Raw genomic sequence first — 25,402 nt, 5'->3', positions numbered from 1 at the left:
TGCACTGAGACACACACACGGGACATCTGGTCTGAATCAGGTCAATTTAAGGAGGTGGCCAGTGCAGGGAGGAGGGCAGCTACGGGGGCTGGAGGTTCCCCTGCAGATAGCACTGCGAGCTGAGTGGATAATGGGGTGAAGTCAGCAGTCGAGGAGCACGCCAGCATTTCAGGCCTAAGCAGAGAGGAGAACAGAATTGCTTGCTGAGATGGAGATATGAGGCTTGGTGTTAGACGTGTTAATTTTGAGGATCCCATTAGCGCTCTAATCATTAGAATCCAGTTGAGTAAGGAAAGAAGCCTGTGCTGGAGACAGAAGGGCATATGTCATCAGCATGTGCGTGACTCGGTGTGGACCGTACCCAGAGGCCCCCGTCTGGGCGCTGTCAGTGCAGGCCAGGCATGGTGGGTCCGTCACTATGTGGCCCTCCGCCAGTCAGAAAGAGACAAATCCTAACAGAACCCCAGTTTGTTCAATTACAATTTCTAAGAACATATTATATTCAGAACAGTTGTTTCCAAGGCAATGAATTCTCAACTAATCATGCAGTGAACATTCACTGAGTGCCTACTATGAACCAGGTGCATCCAGACACCAGTAACAGCACAGTGAGAGGACACGGAGGTCTCTACGTCCAAAGTTACCAGTGACACCACACGCACGGTTGAGTGACTGACACGAGGTGGCAGGTCATGTGGGAGGCGCTACAGAGCACGGCTGTGTGCATTTCTTCCTGTAAGCTTCACCCCAACACGAGTCGATGCTCCCCACACACGTCCTCGCCAGCAGGACAGGCTCTTGGGGACCAACCACACCACCAGATTGGCACATGTGCTCCCAGGGAAATAGAGTGTGCAAAAAGGTAAAGTCTTCAAGACCATTTTAATCTTTAAGAATCTCTAAGTGAAAATGCACATCTCCTTTGATGTTGGGCTACCTGTACAATGAGCTGTGATCTCTCCACATTTTGAAACAAGGTGTCAGGTAAAATTTATTCTGAATGTGACTGAAATGGAAAACAGAAAACTTTACCTGAATTCTACTCTGTGATAACTACTCGCACACAATTCCAAGATGAAAATAAAAGTGTTAAGTAGCTCTTAGAGTTATAGCCGACTACACCAGCATACCCCTAAGAATAAAACTTTACAGTTGTCAAACACGCACAGTATTAGAAAGGAGGCAACTTTCCACTCGACAGACTAGAAAGCTCAAGCTCAGGAAGACACGTCACCTGCTCCAAGGCAAAGAGCTGGTGAGCAGCAAAGCCAAGGCTAGACCAAACTCGCCCTGTACTTAATGCAGGCTATACCCAATACAACTCTTACTCTGTAGTTTCTTATCTGAAGGAAAGGGCAAGGGACAGAATGAAACAGATATACCAGTAATGTTTTTGCGAGCCTCCCCTGCTAGTCTGCGACCCCAGCAGGGCCTTCACCCTGCTGCTCCCTGTCTGACATGCTCTCCCCCGCCCAGCTCCCTCACAGCCTCTGACAGCTCATTCCCTAACTCCCTTCAAGTCTTTATTCAAACTTTATTCAAGCCCCAGGTAATCAGTGGCTGCTCCACTGGTGTCACTGAAGTTGACACCTTCCCCCACCTCTTCTTATCCCTCACCTTCCATTATTCTTGTCCTTAGTACCTACGACCATTTAGCACATTCTGTATCTTATCATTGTCTCTTCCCATCAGAATTATTATTGTTATTATTTGAGACAGAGTCTCACTCTGTCACCCTGAGTAGAGTGCCCTGGCGTCACAGCTCACAGCAACCTCAAATTCTTCGGTTTAAGTGATTCTTTTGGCTCAGCCTCCTGAATAGCTGGGGCTTCAGGTGCCCACCACCACCCCCGGCTAGCTTTTCTAGTTTTCTAGTCAACACAGGGCCTTGCTCTGACTCAGGCTGGTCTCGAACTCCTGAGCTCAAGTGATTCTCCTGCCTTGGCCTCCCACAATGATATAGGTACAGGCCTGAGAACCCATGCCTAGCCCAGATCTCTTTTTTTAATACTATTGTGTATTCAAACAGGAATAAAACATAATGACTTTTTTTCCCCTGAGCATGTTTTAAGTTACTGAAGATAAGAAATTCTCCACAGTGTCTGTTAAACTTAAAAGCAGGTATTTCTATGAAAGTAAGTAGAAATTCTTGGTAAGGAATACTTCTCCAGCATTATCAAATGAATTAATTTGTGAAGCTTCTCCAGTGTGAAAATTCCCAAATGACTAAAGATATTCAAGAGTTCTAAGTGTGGAAATAAAAATAAACCCATAAGCCTATAAAGTATAAATCTGAATAAGTAAACTATGAAAAACTCTATTAACTTGATGGAGACTGGTTAGAAGTGGTATAATGTATAAAATGTTAAATATGCCTTAGAAAATAAAAGTTACTTTATTTTCTCCTATAACTCTTAAAAGAGACTTCTACAGAAAAGGAAAAGCTATTGGGTCACTGATTCTCTTTAGCTCATCTGCTTACATTAGCACAGATGATTAAAATAATAATTTCCTTCTAGCTCTAGAAAGGGCTTCCATTTTCTTCCACAGTCCCCGAAGACTTTCACCCATCTTTGCACTCAAAGCTACAATGACCATTTTCCTTATTTCTCAGATTGTAAGACATTACATTGCACTCAGCTCACACTTTTCAGCGAGTTATAGAAATCTCGGTGAGAGCTACTTTTGCCCACTGCTGTGCCCCTAGTACCTAAAACAGTGCCTGATGTCCACTACTCTTTCAAAAGCACTGGTTGAACTGAGCTGATTTGAACTTATGGACGATAAATGGTATATCTTAACATTCTTTTGTTTGTGAAAGTAAAATCCATAGGTGTCACCACATCCTGATGACAGCGAGAGATCAGCTACCACGTTACCTCAAAGCTTTTGTTACACGATCACCGCACATCACAGAAGACGTATATTACCGAATCTGTAAGTAAAGAAGGTCTCTATTGGCTCGGCGCCAGCCACATACACCAAGGCTGGCAGGTTTGAATCCAGCCTGAGCCAGCTAAACAAAAATGGCAACAACAACAACAAAATTGTGAGGCATTGTGGCGGGTGCCTGTAGTTCCAGCTACCTGGGAAGCTGAGGCAAGAGAATCACTTAAGTCTAAGAGTCTGAGGTTGCTGTGAGCTTTGATGCCACAGCACTCTTCCAATGGTGATATAGTGAGACACTGTCTCAAAAAAAGAAAGAAAGAAAGTTTCTATTGTCATGAGATTAATGAAACTTCAGATATTTGTGTTTTACATACAATTTGCAAAGCATTTCCAGTATGGATACACGTATGTGTGTAGGTATGAAGACTGGGTAACAACATATCACGTATTTCACAAAGCATGTCTATTATTTCTGCTCTTTATTGTGATGGCACCAAAGTCTAAGACACTAAGTGTCGTGAGCTAAGAGGCAACAGAGTCTGACATTCCTCAGGTCTCTAAACTCCAAGTTCAAGTGAGCCTTCTGCTGGCTTTCGGTTGGACAGCTAGAAGAGCACAGGTTTTCACTTGAAATACAGTAGTCTCCCTTGATTGGTGGGGAATATATTCCAAGATCCCCAGTAGATACTGAAAGCATGGACAGTACTGAATCCTGTATATACTAATATTTTTTCTAGATACACATTTCTTTGATAAAGTTTAATTTATAAATGAGGTACAACATGAACAATAACTATACTAAAACAGTAATTATAGCAATATCCCATAATGAGTGTTATGTGAGTGTGGTCATTCTCTCACTCTCTCATAATATCTCCCTGTACTGTGCCCTGAGTAACTGAAACCCCAACTTTATGGTGGCCCTCGCTGTCCTCACGACCTCCCCCCAGGGGTGGGTAATAAGTCAGACAAGGCCTCACAAGACATCTTGGCAAGTGAAGACACATCTCTCGGTTTGGGTGCTTGAGTATATGGTCTCTTCAAAATATTGGGATTTACTTCTAATTCCCTATAAAAGTCAAAATCATGAAACAATACTGCAGCAGTGGATAAGGGGTTCCCTGCATCCAGGGAATAAATAATAGAATCACTTCTTCCTCATCCCAGCCAGCATCACGGCCCACAGCTGTGCACACTGGTGGCTGGGAAGGCACGCGCGGGCTCAGCACCCTGCCCTGCGCCTGCTCCCAGGCCGGGACCACACACAACCAGCCGTGCTCACCTGGCCGTCTCCTTCCACTCCATCTCCTGTCCGTCCACGGCCAGCAGCTCATCCAGCTCCGTGAAGAGCTGTGGGGGGGCGGGGCTGTCGTCCTCCTCCCCCAAGATGAATCGGATGCGCTCTGCGGCAGGAGAGACTGCAGAAGTGAAAATACTGTGGTTAGACACTGGCTGGGCAACCCTGAGGAAGGTGAAGCTCCGGGCTCCATCTCTCTCCCCAAGGCTACTGGGCTTTCCTTCCACATTTCCAGCAGACATCCTTCTTTCTGAGCCTCCCTTAGCCCTTCCCTAGGCCTCTGGCTCCAAACTGTATCTCAGCGCTCCACCACAGCACTCCAGTCCTGTGTGATGAGTAACAAAAGAACCTTTAGCCTACAGATGAACTGAGGTCCAACCATCTGACTTCCCCTCCTTCCCCACTTATGACCCATCCAAAATTATTAGACAGAAACAAGCTTGGACCAACCACATCTTCATACAGCCCTGGGAGGGACAACAGAGCCCCCAATCCTGAGTTTCCCCACCTACCACCCTCCCTCCCTCTGTCCAATGCCTAAAGCCACGTCCTCTAGGTTCTCACCATGGGTAACTGGCTAACTGCAAAGTTGATGAAGGAATAATTAACAAGCAGAAGCCTCTTCTTCATATAATGTAGTATCCAAAAATGTTTAGTCACAATTCAATACACTTGAAAAACAAGCCCAAGTAAAATATTGTACACCTGGTGGGGGGAGGAAACCATTTTCCAACACACTCAAGCACATAATTGAATGCCCTACTAGTTCCTTTTGACCCTGTCCCCTGAAAATCATGTAATGAAAAATTAACTGGAATTTCCCGCAAGTCATGAGCTATGTTCCCTTTCTAAAAGAAAAAAAAAAAAAGGAAAGGAAAGAAAAGAAAAGACAGAAGAAGAAAGAAGAGAAAGAAAAGCATTTGAAAGTTGAGTCATCTTACAAAACCAGAGTTCGGGGGATATTCTTTTTGCCTTTAAAACCATGAGTGGCATGTGCATGTGAGATATTTGATATACACAAATATCTACCCGTTTACCTGTCTTTATATAGTACGTATTTGTACATATTACGCATATTATATCTGTACACACAGAGTTGTAGAAATATATGTATACAAGCAACCTAGTAAGACAAGAAACCCACACCATCTGCTTAGTACTGTAATACAGACCCAATAAAAGTCCATAGATAAAAATTTACTTACTACAAGAAAACCAAAAAAATATTCTACCTAACTAGTAATAAAAACTAATTTTTAAAATAAAACATCTGTTTTACTTATTAAAATGGAAGGGATGCAGTTTTTGGCTGGGGCGGGTTTGAACCCGCCACCTCCGGTATATGGGGCCGGTGCCCCACTCCTTTCAGCCACAGGTGCTGCCCAACAGTCACAAATTTGGTTGTGACTGTTTCCAGAATATTTCATCAACATTCAACATCATGTATCCCTAAGGAAGAATTAGCTTTTAGAAGAAAGGAGTCTAGGCTAGACTATTAACTTTCTGTCCATTTCTAAAGATGCAATATAGGTTTTTTTCCCCACCTCTAACAGAAATCAACATTTCTCCTGCTAAGAAAACAGAGTGTCCTGTGCAAACAGCACACACCTCCTGCTCGGCTCCAACCCACATAGCAATGCATGAAATTCCTGATTGAGGAAGACACAATCCCTACTTATGACAGGGGAAGAACAATGCAGGATTACAAGATCACCTGTGGGTTCTGCTGTCTGGGTGCCACGCCCAATGCCTGTCTCAGGCCGTCTTATTTATTAAATGCAGGCACCTAAGCACAAGTAGATCAATCCTTTTAAAATCCCCAAACCACATGTCATAAACTCAGCGGCTTTAGTGAGCTTCCCTCCTCAGCTGCTCTCCTGACCGGCCCCAGAACTCAGGAGTAAGAGGCCACAGCAAGCACGCCGTCAACGCCAGTCTGCGGAGGAGGGTCCTCTCCAGCACGATGCCCTTCCCAATTGCTAACATGATCTTCAACACAAAGATGTGTGATGAGTGAAAGCCCCCACCATGAAGCATCTCAGGAATTCATTGTTCCCATCACCTTCAACTATGTCAGGGAACAAACTAACTACAGGAGAAGCTGCCTTGCGCTGAGATGGACAGTGTGGACGGGAGGTGGATGGGTCGGGTCCAGCTCAGCTCAGGAATTCATTGTTCCCATAACCTTGAACTGTGTCAGGGAATGTACTAACTATAGGAGACGGCACTTGCCTTGTGCTGAGATGGACAGTATGGACCGGAGGTGGATGGGCGGGGTCCAGCTCAGCTCTGCTACTTATTAGTGTAGCCTGAGGCTTGTTAATTAACCTATGTCAAAAGTTCCTCCCTTATCAAATGGGATAATGATGATTACTACAGTAGCCACAATGCAACTTTTAAATTAGCTGTGAAAGTCTTTAGTCCTCACTGGTAAGACCTGCCTGGCTTCTGAGACCGGCCCTTCTCACAGGCGTTGGTTTTGGGAGCCTGTGTGTTCAAAGTCTATAAGGCTGGAAAGCAGAGCTCCAAGGGTTTCACTTTCAAACACACGACATTCTTAGAAACAGACAACAGACAGGAGGGGGCAAGTGACAAAACCCCTTCAGGCTCACTTGAATGCCTTGAAGGGAAAAGGGTCAGAACGTCAACTTGCCTCACATGTGAAGAGTTTATGATTCTAAATAATAACTAACCTAAGTTCATCATAAAAGAAAACCTAAAGAAACGGAAGAGAGTGGGCTGAGGGAGGGAGGGAGAAAAACCTGTCAAATTAATCCAGTCACCTTTGTCAGAACAGAAAGAACTAGATTCAGCGGTTCCCAACCTGAGGGCTGTGACCCACAGGAACTGTATTAAAGGACCACGGCATTAGGAAGGTTGAGAACCACTGCCCTAGACCAAAGTGAACTTAATGCCTCTAATACGCTTTGATTCTTTTTTCAAATTCTGTCCTCTGGGTAGAAGGTGGTTTGGTTTTCTGAGTAGCAGAATTCCCTGGAGGGGAACCCTCAACAGGGTTATCCCTGACCCATTTGTCCACGTGCAGGATGTCAAAGTGCTGGTCTACAAGGCATGGAGGTGCCCTCAAGCTCCTGCTGCTGACAACAAGGTGGCAGATGCACGCCAGGAGGGCTGCCCACGCCCACAGCAATATCTGACAGCCCCGCGTGGTATCACATTCATTCCTGCTGAGCCTCAACTTGGCCTCAGAGTTCATCTGTGCAGCCCTGCCCAGCAGCCAGAGACAGCTTGAGTTGCCATGTCTCGGCCATCCCTGACCAGTCCCCCCAGTCTGCCTCGGGCTGTCCAACCAGCCCTCTGCCCCAACCCAGGATGGCACCTGCTCCTGCTCTCACCCGCTTTCCACTCTTTATATCAGGAATATTAGGACACTCACTTCTCTCCTCTCTGCCTCTGACTGTGTTTCTCAGTTTAAAATTCTATCTTTCCCCATATCCTGTATTAGCCATTCTCAGAAGCTTGGACCTTTACTTTATTCAAACCATAATAACACTTTATGTATGAATTACTTATTTATGCACAAATAACACAGCCTGTTCATCACTATCCAGTGGCTACACGCATGGGCCATTATGAAAGCTTTGAGATACACAAATCAAGAAATGTAAAATCTGCAGACAAAAACAAGTGAAGCCCTTCCACCAACACCAATAAGCTGAGCTGGTTGAAACTTACATGGGTGAATCAGAAAGGGCCCTGTCAACTGTGTTTCTCGAACGTGAAATAATGGACCATAACACCGTCTGTCTCAAAACTTTCATAGTGACACATATATGCAACTTCCTTCCCAACAGGATCGCCAAACTCCTGGAAGACAGGGTCTGTGTTTTACATGCCCTCCTCAAAGACAAACACACTATTGTGAGCACAATAGTTACTTTAAATATTATAGTAATAAATTGGATAATGGATGAATAAAACTTGGAGACTTTCAAGTACATAATAACCATTTGCAAAAGAAAGCATACATTAAGAACTCTGAAACAGAAAATATCTTTTGAAAACTGTCCTTAGTCTACCCTTCCCCTTTATCCATCTTTGTATTTGCTACATGCTACCAAAATTCAGGAGCCCTTCGATGTTGAGTAAGCCACAAATGAAAGAATGAACACTTGGGACAAGCGATTTTCCTCTGCTAGAAGGAGCCTTCCCTTCCTACTCCAAGGGGCCACACCCTGCATCTGCTCCACGGATGGACACTCCATCTCCACCTCTCGGCATTTCCATCCCCATAGCAGTCAGCCTTGGCACCCGTGAGAGCCATCTGGTCCACCCCTCACCTGAGTAAGGCTTGGCATGGGCAGTGAAGTAAGAGAGACTGGATGGGAGCAGCGCAGCCTATTTCCTGCCCCTGTTCCTCAGAGACCTTCCTCTGCTTTATTTCTCTGGCTCTTCGTGAGACAACATGGAAAGTGGCACGGCATGACAAAATAGAAACCCCGCAGCTTAGTAATAATATACTCCCATCTGGTAGCTTAATATTTATTAGTTTTTAGTGTATGCAATGCACTATGGCATTTGCTGGAAGATCACAAAATATTTACAAGGCAAAGTCCCCATCCTCGGGAATTCATGGACGAGAAGATAGCACACAGTGGGGAAAATGCTGTCAGTGGAAGTGGAACACACAGGAACTCGCGCTCCTGCACGGCTGCACTAAGCCACACATTGTGTTGAATGCTTTCCATTTATTACATCATTTATTTACACAAGTCTGTGAAACAGCTACTTTTATTATTCTCTTATTTTACAGATAAGGAAACTGAGTCATAAGGGAGGAAGGGACTTCACAGAATCACACAATTCAAGTAGAGAGTGAACACTTAGGGTAAGCTAGTCTCCTCTGCGAGAAGGAGTCTTCTCTACTCTTGAGGGTCCACAACCCTTAAAACTTCAAACCTGCCTCTGTAATTTCCAAGCCCATTTCTCTGTTAGCATATTCTGAGTGATCTTAGTTTTTTAAAAATGAAAAGAATTGGGGGCCAGGCACAGTGGCTCACACCTGTAATCCTAGCACTTGAGAGGCTGAGGTGGGTGGATTACTTGAACTCGTGAGTTCGAGACCAGCCTGAGCCAAAGCAAGACCCCATCTCTAAAAAAGTAGCCAGGCATTGTGATGAGCGCCTGGTAGTCCCAGCTACTTGGTAGGCTCAGGTAAGAGAATCGCTTGAGCCCAAGAGTTTGAGGTTGCTGTGAGCTATGAGGCCACTGAACTTTACCAAGGGTGACAACATGAGACTCTGTCTCCAAAAAAAAAAAAAAAAAGAATTAAAAGAAAAACATGCTCATATTGCTATATGAATAATACAGATAAAATGCACTGGATTTCAGAAGACCCAGAGATCATAATGCATATGAAATAGTCCTAAAGTAAATTAATTGAACATTTGGTTCATTATTCACCAAAAGGCAATTAGTGAGGGTGCCCTCTTTTCTGGTGTAGGAAGTATCCCACTGTGGCCACCCTGTAGGCTACAAAAAAAACATTTTTAGTAGAAATAACGATCACAATGAACACTTCACGCTGAGCAGGCATGTCTACAATTCCCCCAGTGGGGCACATGAGGATGTCTGGGGTTGGCGTTTTCTTCTTAGCGGTACCTACAATCTGGTGAAGTCTTAGCCGTCAAACCAAAGCGTAAAATAAAATAACTATTTTTAGGTTATTAAATGTGCTATTATCAACTGATTTACATAGTTATCATTTTAAGTATTCATTTCTGTCCTTCATTTTGAGATAAAAGTTTCTAGGGAGGTATCATGATTATTAAAACTTTCATGATTTATCTAATTATTAGAGCACTATAGCACTCTAAAAATACACTTAAATGTATATATAAAATCCTCAAACGTCTACCTTTCTCACTGAGTACCCAATCTCTCTTCCTGAGGACAATGTCCCACTTTCCTTTGGATAACTCTGTACCTGTGTGTCCACTTGGGTTCGGTCCACAGCAGTGCCCAGATCTGAGCAAAAAGGACATCAGAACTCCCAGCCACAGCAATGCATTTTTGAGTGGATGCTTTCCCTAATTCAGGCCAATCAGAATGAACAAGTGTCAGCCTTTTACCAGAACTACTGGAAATAAATCTTCAGTGCATGAAGAGATGCTAAGATGGTAAATCAAAAAACGCCTCACATGGACGTGGAGGAAAGGGCACACTTCTACACTAATACGTTCCTTCTGGAAGGATGTTTGGAGAATACTTAGAGACCTAAAAATAGACCTACCATTCGATCCTATAATTCCTTTACTAGGTTTATACCCAGAAGACCAAAAGTCACAATATAACAAAGACATCTGTACCAGAACGTGTATTGCAGCCCAATTCATAATTGCTAAGTCATGGAAGAAGCCCAAGTGCCCATCAACCCACAAATGGACTAGCAAATTGTGGTACATGTACACCATGGAATATTATGCAGCCTTAAAGAAAGATGGAGACTTTACCTCTTTCATGTTTACATGGATGGAGCTGGAACATATTCTTCTTAGCAAAGTATCTCAGGAATGGAAGAAAAAGTATCCAATGTACTCAGCCCTACTAGGAAGCTAAATTATAGCTTTCACATGAAGACTATAACCCAACTATAGCACAAGACTATGGGGAAAGGGCCAAGGAAGGGGAATGGAGGGGGGGTTTTGGTGGAGGGAGGGTAATGGGTGGGGCCTCATCTATGGTGCATCTTAGAATGGGTACAGGCAATTGCACTAATGTACACAGCTATGATTTAACAATAATAATAAAAAAAAAAAAGCGCCTCACATCCCCCAGAGCCTGCCTAGGAATACAGTGAGCATGAGTCAGAGCCAAGGCAGAGACAGGGTCCTGGTACTGTCACCGGATACATCAAGGCCGATTTCAGCTAACTCTCAATCACACGTGAAAATCCATCTCAGATGAGGCAAATCGCTTAAGGCAATCAGAGCTGACCTTTTCTTGTCAGCTGGAAAAGACCCCTGACACAGACGTCTCTGGCTCCATCTAATGCCTCAGAGTAGAGATGGTTCCCATGTATAAGGGGCATCACCAAATTATTTGCATGGAAGAAACTTCTTTTATGGAATCCACGTTTCAGAGTGGTCCATACAAGTCATCTAGATTTACTCCATACCTTCACTCAACAAATCTGGAGGTTGTGGGCAGGAAAATTGGTCGTCACTTTTTCTGTTTCAAATTAGCTAAGAAACTGAAACAGCCAGATAGCATTTATTAAAATAGATAATTTTTTTTTTTATTGTTGGGGATTCATTGAGGGTACAATAAGCCAGGTTACACTGATTGCAATTGTTAGGTAAAGTCCCTCTTGCAATCATGTCTTGCCCCCATAAAGTGTGACACACACCAAGGCCCCACCCACCTCCCTCCTTCCCTCTTTCTGTTCCCCCCCCATAACCATAATTGTCATTAATTGTCCTCATATCAAAATTGAGTACATAGGATTCATGCTTCTCCATTCTTGTGATGCTTTACTAAGAATAATGTCTTCCACGTCCATCCAGGTTAATACGAAGGATGTAAAGTCTCCATTTTTTTTAATAGCTGAATAGTATTCCATGGTATACATATACCACAGCTTGTTAATCCATTCCTGGGTTGGTGGGCATTTAGGCTGTTTTCACATTTTGGCTATTGTAAATTGAGCTGCAATAAACAGTCTAGTACAAGTGTCCTTATGATAGAAGGATTTTTTTCCCTCTGGGTAGATGCCCAGTAATGGGATTGCAGGATCAAATGGGAGGTCTAGCTTGAGTGCTTTGAGGTTTCTCCATACTTCCTTCCAGAAAGGTTGTACTAGTTTGCAGTCCCACCAGCAGTGTAAAAGTGTTCCCTTCTCTCCACATCCACGCCAGCATCTGCAGTTTTGAGATTTTGTGATGTGGGCCATTCTCACTGGGGTTAGATGATATCTCAGGGTTGTTTTGATTTGCATTTCTCTAATATATAGAGATGATGAACATTTTTTCATGTGTTTGTTAGCCATTCGTCTGTCGTCTTTAGAGAAGGTTCTATTCATGTCTCTTGCCCATTGATATAAGGGATTGTTGGCTTTTTTCATGTGGATTAATTTGAGTTCTCTATAGATCCTAGTTATCAAGCTTTTGTCTGATTGAAAATATGCAAATATCCTTTCCCATTGTGTAGGTTGTCTCTTTGCTTTGGTTGTTGTCTCCTTAGCTGTACAGAAGCTTTTCAGTTTAATGAAGTCCCATTTGTTTATTTTTGTTGTTGTTGCAATTGCCATGGCAGTCTTCTTCATGAAGTCTTTCCCCAGGCCAATATCTTCCAGTGTTTTGCCTATGCTTTCTTGGAGGATTTTTATTGTTTCATGCCTTAAATTTAAGTCTTTTATCCATCTTGAATCAATTTTTGTGAGTGGGGAAAGGTGTGGGTCCAGTTTCACTCTTTTACATGTAGACATCCAGTTCTCCCAACACCATCTAGTGAATAGGGAGTCTTTCCCCCAAGGTATGTTCTTGTTTGGTTTATCAAAGATTAGGTGGTTGTAAAATGTTAGTTTCGTTTCTTGGTTTTCAATTCGATTCCAAGTGTCTATGTCTCTGTTTTTGTGCCAGTACCATGCTGTCTTGAGCACTATGGCTTTGTAGTACAGACTAAAATCTGGTATGCTGATGCCCCCAGCTTTATTTTTGTTACAGAAAACTGCCTTAGCTATATGGGGTTTTTTCCGGTTCCATACAAAACTCAGAATCATTTTTTCCAAATCTTGAAAGTACGATGTTGGTATTTTGATAGGAATGGCATTGAATAGGTAGATTGCTTTGAGAAGTATAGACATCTTAACAATGTTGATTCTTCCCATCCATGAGCATGGTATGTTCTTCCATTTGTTAATATCCTCTGCTATTTCCTTTCTGAGGATCTCATAGTTTTCTTTATAGAGGTCCTTCACCTCCTTTGTTAGGTGTATTCCTAGGTATTTCATTTTCTTTGAGACTATGGTGAAGGGAGTTGTGTCCTTAATTAGCTTCTCATCTTGACTGTTTTTGGTGTACACAAAGGCTACTGACTTGTGGACATTGATTTTATATCCTGAAACATTACTGTATTTTTTGATGACTTCTAGGAGTCTTGTGGTTGAGTCTTTGGGGTTCTCTAAGTATAAGATCATGTCGTCAGCAAAGAGGGAGAGTTTGACCTCCTCTGCTCCCATTTGGATTCCCTTTATTTCCTTGTCTTGCCTAATTGTATTGGCTAGAACTTCCAGCACTATGTTGAATAGTAAAGGTGACAGAGGACAACCTTGTCTGGTTCCAGTTCTAAGAGGAAAAGCTTTCAGTTTTACTCCATTCAGTAAAATATTGGCTGTGGGTTTGTCATAGATAGCTTCAATCAGTTTTAGAAATGTGCCACCTATGCCTATACTCTTCAGTGTTCTAATTAGAAAAGGATGCTGGATTTTATCAAATGCTTTTTCTGCATCTATTGAGAGGATCATGTGATCTTTATTTTTGCCTCTGTTAATATGGTGGATAACGTTCATAGACTTGCATATGTTAAACCAGCCTTGCATCCCTGGGATGTAAAATAGATAATTCTAAATAGACTTAAGTATCCATGTATTAATCTTCTCCCACTCTGGAAAAGCTGTCAATTATCATAATTATTCTCAGTATGCCAAGACAGCATCATTCAGCTGTCAGGCCTCTATACCACAAGCAGCCTGGACTTCAGGACACTGTCAAACTTCACTTAGGAGCAGAGTTAGTTAAATTCCAGCTAGCCAGAGGAATCGAACCAACAGTTTACTCATTTTTAAGACATGCCTATTCTACACAGCCCTTCATCTTCAAAATGAAAAAAAATTTATCTAGAGTTCACATTACAAAAATAGTATTAGGACTCGGTGGTATCTATGAAGATACCCAGAATCCTTTAGAATGTGAAGTCGGCACCCCTTGTCTCCCCAACTTACTGTGCCTTCTTCTTTCCCAGCTTCTGCAGATACAGCAAGTTGGGGAAGTTAAAGCTAGGGTCTCCAGCCGCAGTGTGCATATGCACTTGTTTGTTTCAGATGCTGCTAAGCCATCCACACAAAAGTAGTCCCAGTGATGGTCTAATGATGAAATAAACTTGTTCTAGGAAATTCCAGGGGCCCTGTATTTTACAAAAATACTCTGGCCCACAGCATTTTTGGTCTGCTGAATTCCTATCATAATTATTCCAATTGTATTAATTGACTGAAACTATATTAATTATATTATTAATATTATTTCAATATTTCAAGAATCTGTTGGAGAGAGAAGTAAAATTCACACCAGTTACTTGTCAGCTGACTCAATGGCGACCTAAACTGAGTGACTAAAACTGACTCTGCTCCTCAGTCATTTCAAACTAAACATTTTGACCTTTTTTCCTGGGCTTTCCCTTCCATGATATCACTTTCCTGACTAAACACAGGTCTGTACGGTATCTGTAAGTCTTTGAGAAGAAATGGGTTCACAGGGACAGTGAACACCCGTGGCACCGATCCCTGCTCCCCACTTCTACAAGACCACATCCCCAGGATGACTCACACTTCCAGCCATCAGCTGGGTGGCCAAAGGGTGTTTCACACACACTCATCTTAACTCCAGCCCCCGTCGATGCCTTCTGTCTGCAAAAGCCCCCAGAAAGCCTCCATCCAGACCCTTCCTTTAGTGAATCAATATATTCTTTTTTTATATATATTTCATTTTTTTATTTATTAAATCCTAACTGTGTACATTAATACATGTAGGGGGTACAGTGTGTTGATTTTATATACAATTTGGGATGCTTACATCAAACAATACATTGTTTTTTGTTGTTTGCTTTATTCCAGTTATAATTGGGCTTCCTGCACTTGCAACCAAAGGCTTACTGATTCATACGATATATATACAAGAGAACATCAGAAGGATACAGACTAAATGTGAACAATTATTAGCCCTAAATGGTGGAATTACTGACGACTCTTATTTTACTCATTTTGCTTGTAAGTTACAAACTTTCTAAAATTAACATTAAGGGCCTATTTGTAAGGAAGACAAGGCCATCAATGCTTTTTAATTGCTAAATTGAGAACAGTCATGTCATATTAGCATCAAATACTTCCTTACAGTATTGGAAACTGCAGAATCTCAATTATCTTTCTCAACAAATGTCCAACACAAACACAGCCCTCCAGTCCTGGCCTCCACTGCTATCTAGGGACCAAAATAGACAGTTCTGCACCACGTTGCAGGGCTGTCCACAGCTCTGAAAGCCGGCTGACCAAGCAGCCACAGAAGCCTGAAAATAGCCCACAGCACAGAACAGTGGGGATGGGGCAAGGAGCAGCACACGGCAGGGGACAGGAAGGCAACTTTCTGTGACAGAGCAGGAACACTCACTAGTCACAGTGGTAAAGAGACGGCCACCCAGCCACCTTTTCCTAAAGACCCGAAAGCTCCTGTGCGCATCACAGCCACCTTCTCCACTCTCTTCAATCTCCCGGCCTTGCAGCCTCCTTCCTGGCCAGAGCTGTCTGTGGTAACATGATGAATCCCTCTGCTCAGAGTGATGACATCAGCACTTTGCCCAGGTTCAACTCAGACCAATTATCAGCACAATTTATACCCCAAAGCTTCTAAAATCAGACTCAATTCTCATCAACATTAGGAAATCTTCAAGACTACTAAAATAAACTCCACAGACTCCATCAAATGCAACTATTTTCTATACAAAGCAGCTAAATTTATGGCTCCAATATTAGCATCACAACCACCATCCTAGGCTCCCATTAGATGCCTTCACGTAGAAAAGATGACTCTCTTTCAAGATTCATAAGAATATAAAGGCACCAAGCCTCAGAGAATCTTTAGGACTTCTGCCTTCATCCCCATATAGCTAAGAATTCTACCTATCTCATCTGCACAGCAATACTGGGGAGTGTAGTTTAAAATACAATCTCTTTTAAAAGAGCAAATAGGAATTGGGGACATCAAGGGAACATTATGTGGATGCCTATTCTTTCTTTTAAAAAGAAAAAAAGTGCCATACCCTGCAGATGTATCACTGCTCTAAAGATCTGGGTCAAACTCTGAATGCAATAAAGAAACGTCAATAAGATTCCACAATAAGGCTTTCTTCTTTTCTGCCTTACTTAGATCTGCTCTGAGTTGAGGGTCCAAAAGTAGTGGATCCTCAACTTTTGTGAAGTTTAATTATATTCTCAGCAAAGAAAAAATATGCATAACAGGTCCTCCAACACTTGCTACTTGGTGCCTACGGTCTCTCTGCTCTCAGACACGATGCTTCATTTGCCTTGTGCTACAGTTTGAATGTTGTATCCAAAAAGCTCATTGGCATTTAATTGCCATTGTGACTTTAAGAAGTATTCAGGTCATGAGGAATGGACAAAGCCTTCATCTCAGGAGTGGTTTCCCCACCTTGTTCTCTTTCACCCTAGATACAACATATCCAGAAAGGCCCTCTCCCAAGTCAGCAACCCCCAGAACTGTGAGCTCACAGGCTTCTGTTCCTTATACATCGCCTTTCGGCATTCTGTTATAGACCCACAACAGAGCACATTAAGACACCACGTTTAGCCCCTGGAGACTGCGCAGGGCAGCCAGCCAGCAACACATTTGTGTGGTCAGCAAAGACCTAAAAACTGGGCCAGAAATTAAAAGATCCCTTGTAAGGGCTGATTTCAGCTTCTGGGGGAAATGGTATGTGAATGAGAAGAGCTCAGTTAACATGAACAAGTCAATTCTGATGCTGTTTCCTCAAGTGCCCACAGAAGTGATCAACAGAGATCATCTAAATCCATTTTCAGTACATGATGAAATGGGGTTGGCTAAGTTTTTAGAGCCATTTGTTAGGGTAGAGGAGGAAAATATGTCATAGAAATGAGCCTCCTTCTAAATTATCCATATCATTAAACTACCCAAAGCTGATAAAAAATATAGATTCAAGTGGGTCTATGGGCTGGCTAGGTATTTTAATTTCCTACTAAAGCGTGCTACAAACAATTCCTGCATTCCATAGAGCAGTATCAACAAAAGTAAAGAGTTCACCTTCTTCAACATAATCTGTTTTCACTGTAATCTTTCTATGTAACATTTCTTAATCTCTCATATTTAAAGCCTATGTGTAACACTTCAAGCCGTTTGGATACAGCCTCAGTTCACTGGGTAAGATAAGTAAGCACCACTTCAACAGAGAGTGATTATTAACAGTGCGCTATTTAGAAAGAACAAAGAGAGTATTTAGCCACTTCTTTTTTTTCTTTATTAAATCATAATTGTGTACATTAATGTATTTGTGGGGTACAATGTACTGATTTGATATGTTTACACGGATGGAGCTGGAACATATTCTTCTTAGTAAAGCATCTCAAGAATGGAAGAAAAAACATCCAATGTGATCCATACTACAATTTAGCCACTTGTAAGGCGTCTGGTAACATGTGAGGCCTGGCTATTCCTTGATTGGTGCAACATTTCCAATTAACTATCATAAAACTTCAAGTTCCTTTGCCTTCTCAGCACCCTTCTTTCAATACATTAAGTATCAATTTAAGCTAGTTTAGAAGTACATTTGCCTATTTATGATACTTTTCAATAGCTGCATAAACTCAAAATCTGCCCTGGAATTACCTTCACAAAGTGCTTTCACAACCTTATAAAGCAGAGATTAGACATTCACCTGAAAATTGTCCAAAGCCCTCTACTGCCTCCTTTTAGTGGGAGGGGCAGGAAAGAACCTCCATCGAGGTCGGGTTTCTGGGATTCTGTCACTGAAAGCTGTAAAGAGTGAGTCTAAGCAGCCTGCTCTGGGCCTGATGAACAAGATTAGCCAAATTGTTAAGAGGAAGCTGTGGTACAAACACCAAGGCCCCCAGCAGGAATGGGCCCCAAGAGAGAATCAAGGTCAAGATACCAACTTCAGAGCAAGAAGCCAGGGTATGTTGGGCAGAAGCAAGTCAGTGGTGGTACGCTGGGAGTCAGGAGGGCAAATATTAAACACAGACACCCATGTTGTTTAGGGTAGGGCAGAAAAGGAAGGAGATTTTCCCAGAAAGTTTTAGGGAGGACTCAGGGAAGGTCTGACCCTCCAGCCCTCACTGACTGTTGCCAAATGCCCCAGAGTGCAGCTGCACCCACGCCCTCAGGGAAAGGGTCTTCATGGCCTAGGGAGCACTCATTTTAAAGGACAGGATTCTACATGGGCTCTCCTGCCACATGCTAATGACAGCACAGGGCCTTCATTTCATGAGAAAACACAACCCTGAGTCAACACCAACCAAGGGGGGAGTGATGGGATCAAAAGGAGAAGGCCTGTATCTGGAGTCCAGCTCCAACGCACCCGGTGTCTCCCTCCAATTCAGCTTTCCCATCCGTCTGACAATCAGTGACAGGAAGAGTGAGACTGTTACCAAAGGCACGTCTAAGTGCCGCACAACTTTTAACTGAATTTCACTCTTTCGGCTTACAAAGGTCTATTCAAAGGACAAGACGGTGCTACTGTACTAAACCATCTACCAACACATTATTCATTACGGCACTTTTGATCTCATCTTTCCTTTAAGAAGTAATGCCAACAAATTTTCAATGCAAAGATCAAAAAAACTAAATCTGACACTCTTGCAAAGAATTCTTCCCCAACAATATTCTTTATTTAGTCAAAGACACACAGTGAGCTCTAATGAGAAGTTGCAGAAAGACGCTGTATAGCACAGAGGTTTTTCACGGAATTTCTCATCCATGGTGGTCAACGCGAGTCAACCTCAGGGACAATGATCTGAAGAGCTCATAACCAGCTGCAGAGACCTCAGTGAGCACAAGTACTTCATGTCATTAAAAACCTGAGACGACTTCACTGGAACAATAAAAGCACGTGAAAAGGGATGAGGACTTCCAAGGACAGACAGGGCAGCGTATGCAGGATGGTGCACACCTGGAAAGCACGTGTGGTCAAAGGACGCAAGCCGTGCCCCAGGCTGACTCACTGCAGTGAATCTGGAAATTCCGTGCAGAGAATAAGTTTTGACTCCAGGTCCTACTGACAATTGCCTAACTTCTCCTCTTCAAGACTTAAAAACAAATACAGGCTCAGCAACACAAGAGATACTAAATGAATATTACGCAGCACGGCTTCTCTCTGAGCTGCCCCTGAAGCACATGCACCACCACTGTTCCCGGTGAGTGGTGCTCACCCAGCCTGTGCCCGTGCAGAGAGGTGAGGAGTGTGATCTCTGCTAGAGCAGGACAAAACGCACAGTAACATAACGTGTAAATGAGCTGCTAGTGTGTTTCTAAAAAACTTAACTTTCCTAAATAAAAGCCCAAATATTTTTTAAAATTTCGTTATGTTTTATACAAAAATAAATCGTAGTTATTAAGTAAATTCTGAACTTCTGCCTTGTATACTCAAGGAAAAACAGGCCAATGCCTCGTTCTTATATTTTTATATTCATGTAATCCTACTTTAAAACACATCAAAAATGCTATTTAGATTTACTTGTAATCTCAGGTAACTAAATCTCCTAAAGAGAATTATTTTTAATTAATTAATTTATTTTTTTAGAGGCACAGTCTCACTTTATCGCCCTCACTAGAGGGCCATGGCAGCACAGCTCACAGCAACCTCCAGCTCTTGGGCTTAGGCGATTCTCTTTCCTCGGCCTCCCAAGTAGCTGGGACTACAGGCACCCACCACAAAGCCCAGCTATTTTTTGTTGCAGTTTGGCCAGGGCCAGGTTTGAACCCGCCACCCTCGGTATATGGGGCCGGTGCCCTACTCACTGAGCCACAGGCACCGCCCACTAAAGAGAATTCTTGAAGTCAGTTTCTAATTTTTTTTTCTAATCACTAACACAAAATATGCCTAAATATTAAAATTTATTCTTTGGGTATTAAATCCATTGACACTAAATTTTCTTCTACAGAGTGGCTAATTCAAGTTATATAGGGGGTTTTGTCCAAGAATCCACTTCAGAAACATCAACTGCAATTAAAATGTTCTGAAATGTCTGTATGGTAAATCTTTCCCTGAATGACAGTTGTTTAATTTGCCTATGAAATTAGTATGTGCTATGCTTAGCCTGGGGGGGGGGGGGAAGAATCCTTTCACGTACTAAAATCAAGCTCACCTAGAGAATTTCTCTTCTATCCTTCATCTATTACTATTTAAAATGATCAAGAACTTCGAGAATAATAATTTGGCTAACAGTCTTACTTGGGGTATGTAAAAGCTGAGGTACACCCACGGCCGTCTTTTCTTGCAAAACTTAGGCTTCTGTTTTCCAGGATCACAAGCTGGACTCTTCTTCGGTCAGCTGGTCACCACCTGCACGCCTCTTCAAAGGGTGGTCACTAACACGGGCTTACCCAGGAGAATCTTCGCACCGCACTTTCTATCTTTTTCTGGCCAAGTGGTTAGCCATTGAAACCGTAATATTTGCATTGGTAAGGATGCTAGATTGGAAATATTACTTAACAAGAACATCTACTGGTAAACAGCACTTATTATGAACATATATTACCTCCTTTTGTGCTCAGAACATTCCCACAACCTAAGCATTGCTGCACCTCTGTATTAACACGCGACACAGGTTCAAGGAGGTGCCACATGTTTCCCAGGTCACAGGTCTGCTGGAGGGAGTCCCAGACTCAGAGTGCAGTGACATCGGTCTGTCCGACTGTGAAGTCTGTGCTCTCCCTGGTCCTTGGTGCTTCCGCCTTCGTTTCCATTCCGGCTGCGTTTGTGAACACAGAGCGCCCGTCAGAAACTCACATTCCACATCTCAAAAGCACATCTGGCCATTTGCTTGAACTCTTTGCAAAGGAGGCATGTTAAAATCTTGATAATGATGACATTTATTTTTACTCTTTAAAATATCCAATGATCAAAAAAAAATTTTTTTTTAAATACCCAAAGATCCTTAGCACCAAATGCCTTCCAAATGGGTGCTAAACTTTTCCTACACTGAAATAGAGATTCCTTTACTTTTTAACAAGCCATCCATTCTATTCCTTTTAATTTTTCTTCGATTGTAAATGGCTTTAAGAACTGTCTAAATTCATCCCAGAGCTCAAACAAGGTAGCCTATAAACATGTCAGTTCTAAGTTAGAGACTCACAGATCTGTGGAGTCAGATGAAACGCACATAAACACATTTGAGCAGAGCTTCATATAAAACGCATGTTACTACTTCAGAAAATCTCAAACACCCTTCAAAAAATACCAGGGAATAAACTAGCCTCCTGGGTTGCATGTGCCTAAGCTTCCAGCGATGAGTGTACTTTTTTTTTTTTATTATTATTAAGTCATATATACATAGCCGGGCGTTGTGGCGGGCACCTGTGGTCCCAGCTACCTGGGAGGCTGAGGCGAGAGAATCGCCTAAGCCCAAGAGCTAAAGGTTGCTGTGAGCTGTGACACCACAGCGCTCTACAGAGGGTGACAAAGTAAGACTCTGTCTCTAAAAAAAAAAAAAAAGTCATATATACACAGATCATGAATACATTTATGCCTTTTTGGGATACAATGTGTTGATAATTTATACAAATTGGAGTTCTTATATCCTACTAATTAACCTAGCTTTCACCTCATTTTCTTAATCACAATGTTAAGACATTTGTGTTCAATACTTGATAGATTTGACTTGTACCCTTGCAATATGCTCCGTAGGTGTGGTCCCACCATTAACCCTCCCTCTATTGAGCCACCCCCTCCCTTCCCATCCTCCTCCCCTTCCCTTCTTCTCTGGGCTATAGTTGTGATTCATCTCTCATATGAAATTGTGAGTGATTAAAAACTGGTTTTATAGTAGTACTGAGTACATTGGATATTTTTTTTCACCAAAGTTAATATGAAGGAGAAAATTCTGCAAGCAACCAGACATAAGAAAGCCATAACCTGCAATGGGAAAAATATTAGAATGACTGCAGATCTCTCTGCTGAAACCTTTCAAGCTAGAATAGGGTGGTCATCAATCTTTAATCTTTTAAAACAAAATAACTTTCAACCCAGGATCCTGTATCCAAGCTAAACTGAGTTTCATTTATGATGGAGAAATTAAATACTTTAATGACATCCACATGTTGAAGAAATTTGCCACAACTAAACAAGCTCTCCAAAATATTCTCAGACCTATCCTCCATCACAACCAGCGCAATCCTCCACCACCAAAGATGAGTGTACTTTAGAAAAAAAAAGAATAAAATCAGTTGTCAGCACACACATACACAAAACAATAAACTCTTAGAAGGTAAAAGAAAAAAGTATCCCATAAAAATTAGCCAGGAGCATTACAATTTTTAAGACTGTCAAGGGTCAATACATATTTATAATAATTCAGTACTTTAGCTAAAGAGGCACCTTTCCATTTTACAGCCCTGTCTAGAGAACATTAAAAACACACGTGAGCCGCGTGCTGTGGCCGTGCCTCTAGTCCCAGCTATCCTCGGGGGGCTGAGGCAGGAGACCAGCCCAGGTAACAAAGCCTGACCCCCTCTCCAAAAAATAAAAAACAAATAAAAACCCCATCACATGTGACCTGTGTTTAAGACAGCCTGCACCACATGGTGGCTGATGGCCGCCTGCATCCCTGTGGGGGGCTGTGCCAGAGGTCGAGAGGCGCCTCTCCAGCAGTGCTCTGCTCCTCCTGAGGACATGTGCAAGCCACGTCACAGACGCCTGCAAACAGGCCTGTTCGTTAAGGTCCTGCACATTTGGAGGAAGGATTTTCTTCTCAGCTTTAACTACAGCAACTCTGCTTCAGAAGTGAGGCTGCCAGCACAAAGGAAGCCCAGTGGATATCATTCTGTCAAAACAATCTGCAAACGTTTATTTTGCTGCCATAGTTCAGCTTAAACTAGTTCTGACTGAGACACTGACACTGCTATAATGTTGATTCATGCTTTTGTAGCTTCAAAAATTAATAACCGTAACTTTTGCTTTTTAAATGGTTTGGAAATGCCAGCAGTATGCTACTGCCAACTGGCTCTAAACAAAGTGGTTCATGCTTTAACTCGTTCCTAAAGGCATGAAGATGCCCTTCTTTGCAATGGTGGGTCCCAACTGGTTTCTCACGGAACCAAGTGAAGCTGAAGATCACACCACTGTCCTTTATACCCAGGAAGGAGTGAGACAGAACCAATGTCAAAAACTGAGATTTTAAAGAGCTTCATCATCAAATGTGTACTGAAAATGTCTATTCCAGTCATTAAATCATCTGCGTTACAAACCAGTCCTTTAGTTTAATGTGTGTGTTCTTCAAGACTTTAATCAGACAGGATAACTAAGGCATCCAGCCAGCCTCAAAATATCTCTGTAAATCTCTATGCTTTGTCTTTAAACTTTAAAGAGTCTTGTATTTTGCATTTAAAATTAATAGCTCTAAGTTTACTTCACTGTAAAAATATTTCTTACCAAAAATCCAAATAAAAGGGATGCTCCAGGTAAACACATCCTCAACTCCAGGAGCACCAAGATCTCAGTCTGAGAAATCTGTCTCCTCTGCCTCCACTGCAGGCCTGCGTCCTGCCTGGACAGCGGGGCCTGGACCCAGGAAGCATGACAGACTCACGCTTCCCTTCTACCCTCCGGTCACACTGATGCTCTGATAAAGTAATGTAAAGACTACTCAGTATCTCTTGTAAGCTTTTTGTTCCTAGGAAAATCAGCTCAAGACAAAATCCATATACACTTCAAACACTCCATGACCTCCTCAACAGAGGCCAAGTATGAATTCTTAGAAGAGCAATCCTGGGCCCTCAGCTCTGACTCATCTGTGGTGATGCTGCCAGCCTTAGGTCTGATTTTAATGGACAGAGAACACAGGGGAAACAAAGAATTCCCTTTGTTTGGGGAGGGGAAGACCCTAAGAAAGTCAGCCAGATTTCCAGTGTCTCAAATTCAGACAGTCATTGGCCTGATAATTTTATAAATTCCAAGACAATCAAGCACATTATTATGAAATGTATCTAGTGGATCTGATCTCCTTCAGTAGCACGACCACCCGGGAGTCACCTGAGACTGGATGACCAACGCCTACTCTGTCAGGCCGCTGACTTGTTCACAAACTCTGAACGAGCACCTCTTATGTGTAGAAAACGTGCACGCTGTAGTGCTCGGGCAGTCTCGTGTCCCCAGAGGGAAAAACCCACGTGTACAGAGATAGTTACAGTGGTTGTATTTGATTTAGTCCTTCATCCAATAAACAGGCACTAAACACCTACCGTGTACTGACCCCTACTAAGGTACTGTGCTAGCAGAATGGCCCGGCACACTCGGAAAGGCATTCAGACTGGATCCTCCAGTGACAGCAGGGAAGGGTGAGGGCTTTGAGCAGGAGGCAGCAAACTCCGGTGTGTGTTAGGAAGCTGGGGGCAAGGCACCATCAGTGGGTGGAGGACGGAGGGCACTCGGCAGCTCTTCCCGTGCCGACCGCATCAGTGAGGTCAGGACGGCAGCTGTGCACACCTGCTCACGCTGCTTTGGGCATCTCGCCATCTTTGTTTTCTCGCTTGCATACACCTTGAGAATGTGTTTCCTACAATCCAGTGTAGGCTGCCTTGCACCAAAAGTATACTCAGCATTTCTTATGCAATTCTTTTCATAGACACACCACTTCCATTTATCAGACAGTATCTTATTTTCATCCACACTCCTCTCTAAACTAACCTGCCGCAATCTAGCTGTCACATTTCCTGCTGTGGCCCAGTAAATGGTGCTGCTGCTGGCTACAGAGGCCACTGGAAGTCAGACTCCACTTCCTCAGCTACTCTCCCCCTGCAGTCACCACTGTTACTCTTGGGGACCAGTTACACTGGATTGTCTTCAAGTGCTTTTTCTAATTGTTGAAAGATAACAAAGGTTTTTTTTTTTTTTTTTTACTTTGCAGTTTTTGACCGGGGCTGGGTTTGAACCCACCACCTCTGGCATATGGGGCTGGCACCCTACTCCTTCGAGCCACAGGTGCTGCCAGATAACAAAGCTTTAAAAACAGATAACCCCTGAGTTGTCTGCCTTGCAGCCCTGACCCTAACCTGTGGTGACAGTCATCAGTCCCTGCATCTCGGGAAGCGGGCAGTCGGTAACCTGTACTTTGCACAGTGCTCTGGGTGAGGTGGAGGTCAGGATGGGCAGATGAATCCTAGGAATGAATACATTCCGCACATATTTTCCTTTAAATCCTGTAAGAGAACTTAGGCAATC

General features: G+C 42.8%; 1 protein-coding gene across 3 annotated transcripts in view; it reads right to left on the bottom strand.

Moving 5' to 3' along the window:
- The window catches only part of SLC4A4 (solute carrier family 4 member 4), a 394,952-nt gene that overhangs the window by 195,407 nt on the left and 174,143 nt on the right, over positions 1 to 25,402 (bottom strand). For all 3 annotated transcript variants that reach the window (XM_053566691.1, XM_053565978.1, XM_053567426.1), the window contains exon 4: positions 4,172 to 4,307. In XM_053566691.1, coding sequence (XP_053422666.1) covers positions 4,172 to 4,307 — 136 coding nt within the window. The remainder of the gene's footprint in view (positions 1 to 4,171; positions 4,308 to 25,402) is intronic.

This window comes from Nycticebus coucang, chromosome 1 (assembly GCF_027406575.1).
Source record: "Nycticebus coucang isolate mNycCou1 chromosome 1, mNycCou1.pri, whole genome shotgun sequence".
Taxonomy (NCBI): Eukaryota; Metazoa; Chordata; class Mammalia; order Primates; family Lorisidae; genus Nycticebus; species Nycticebus coucang.
This window is presented reverse-complemented; position numbering and strand designations above follow the sequence as displayed.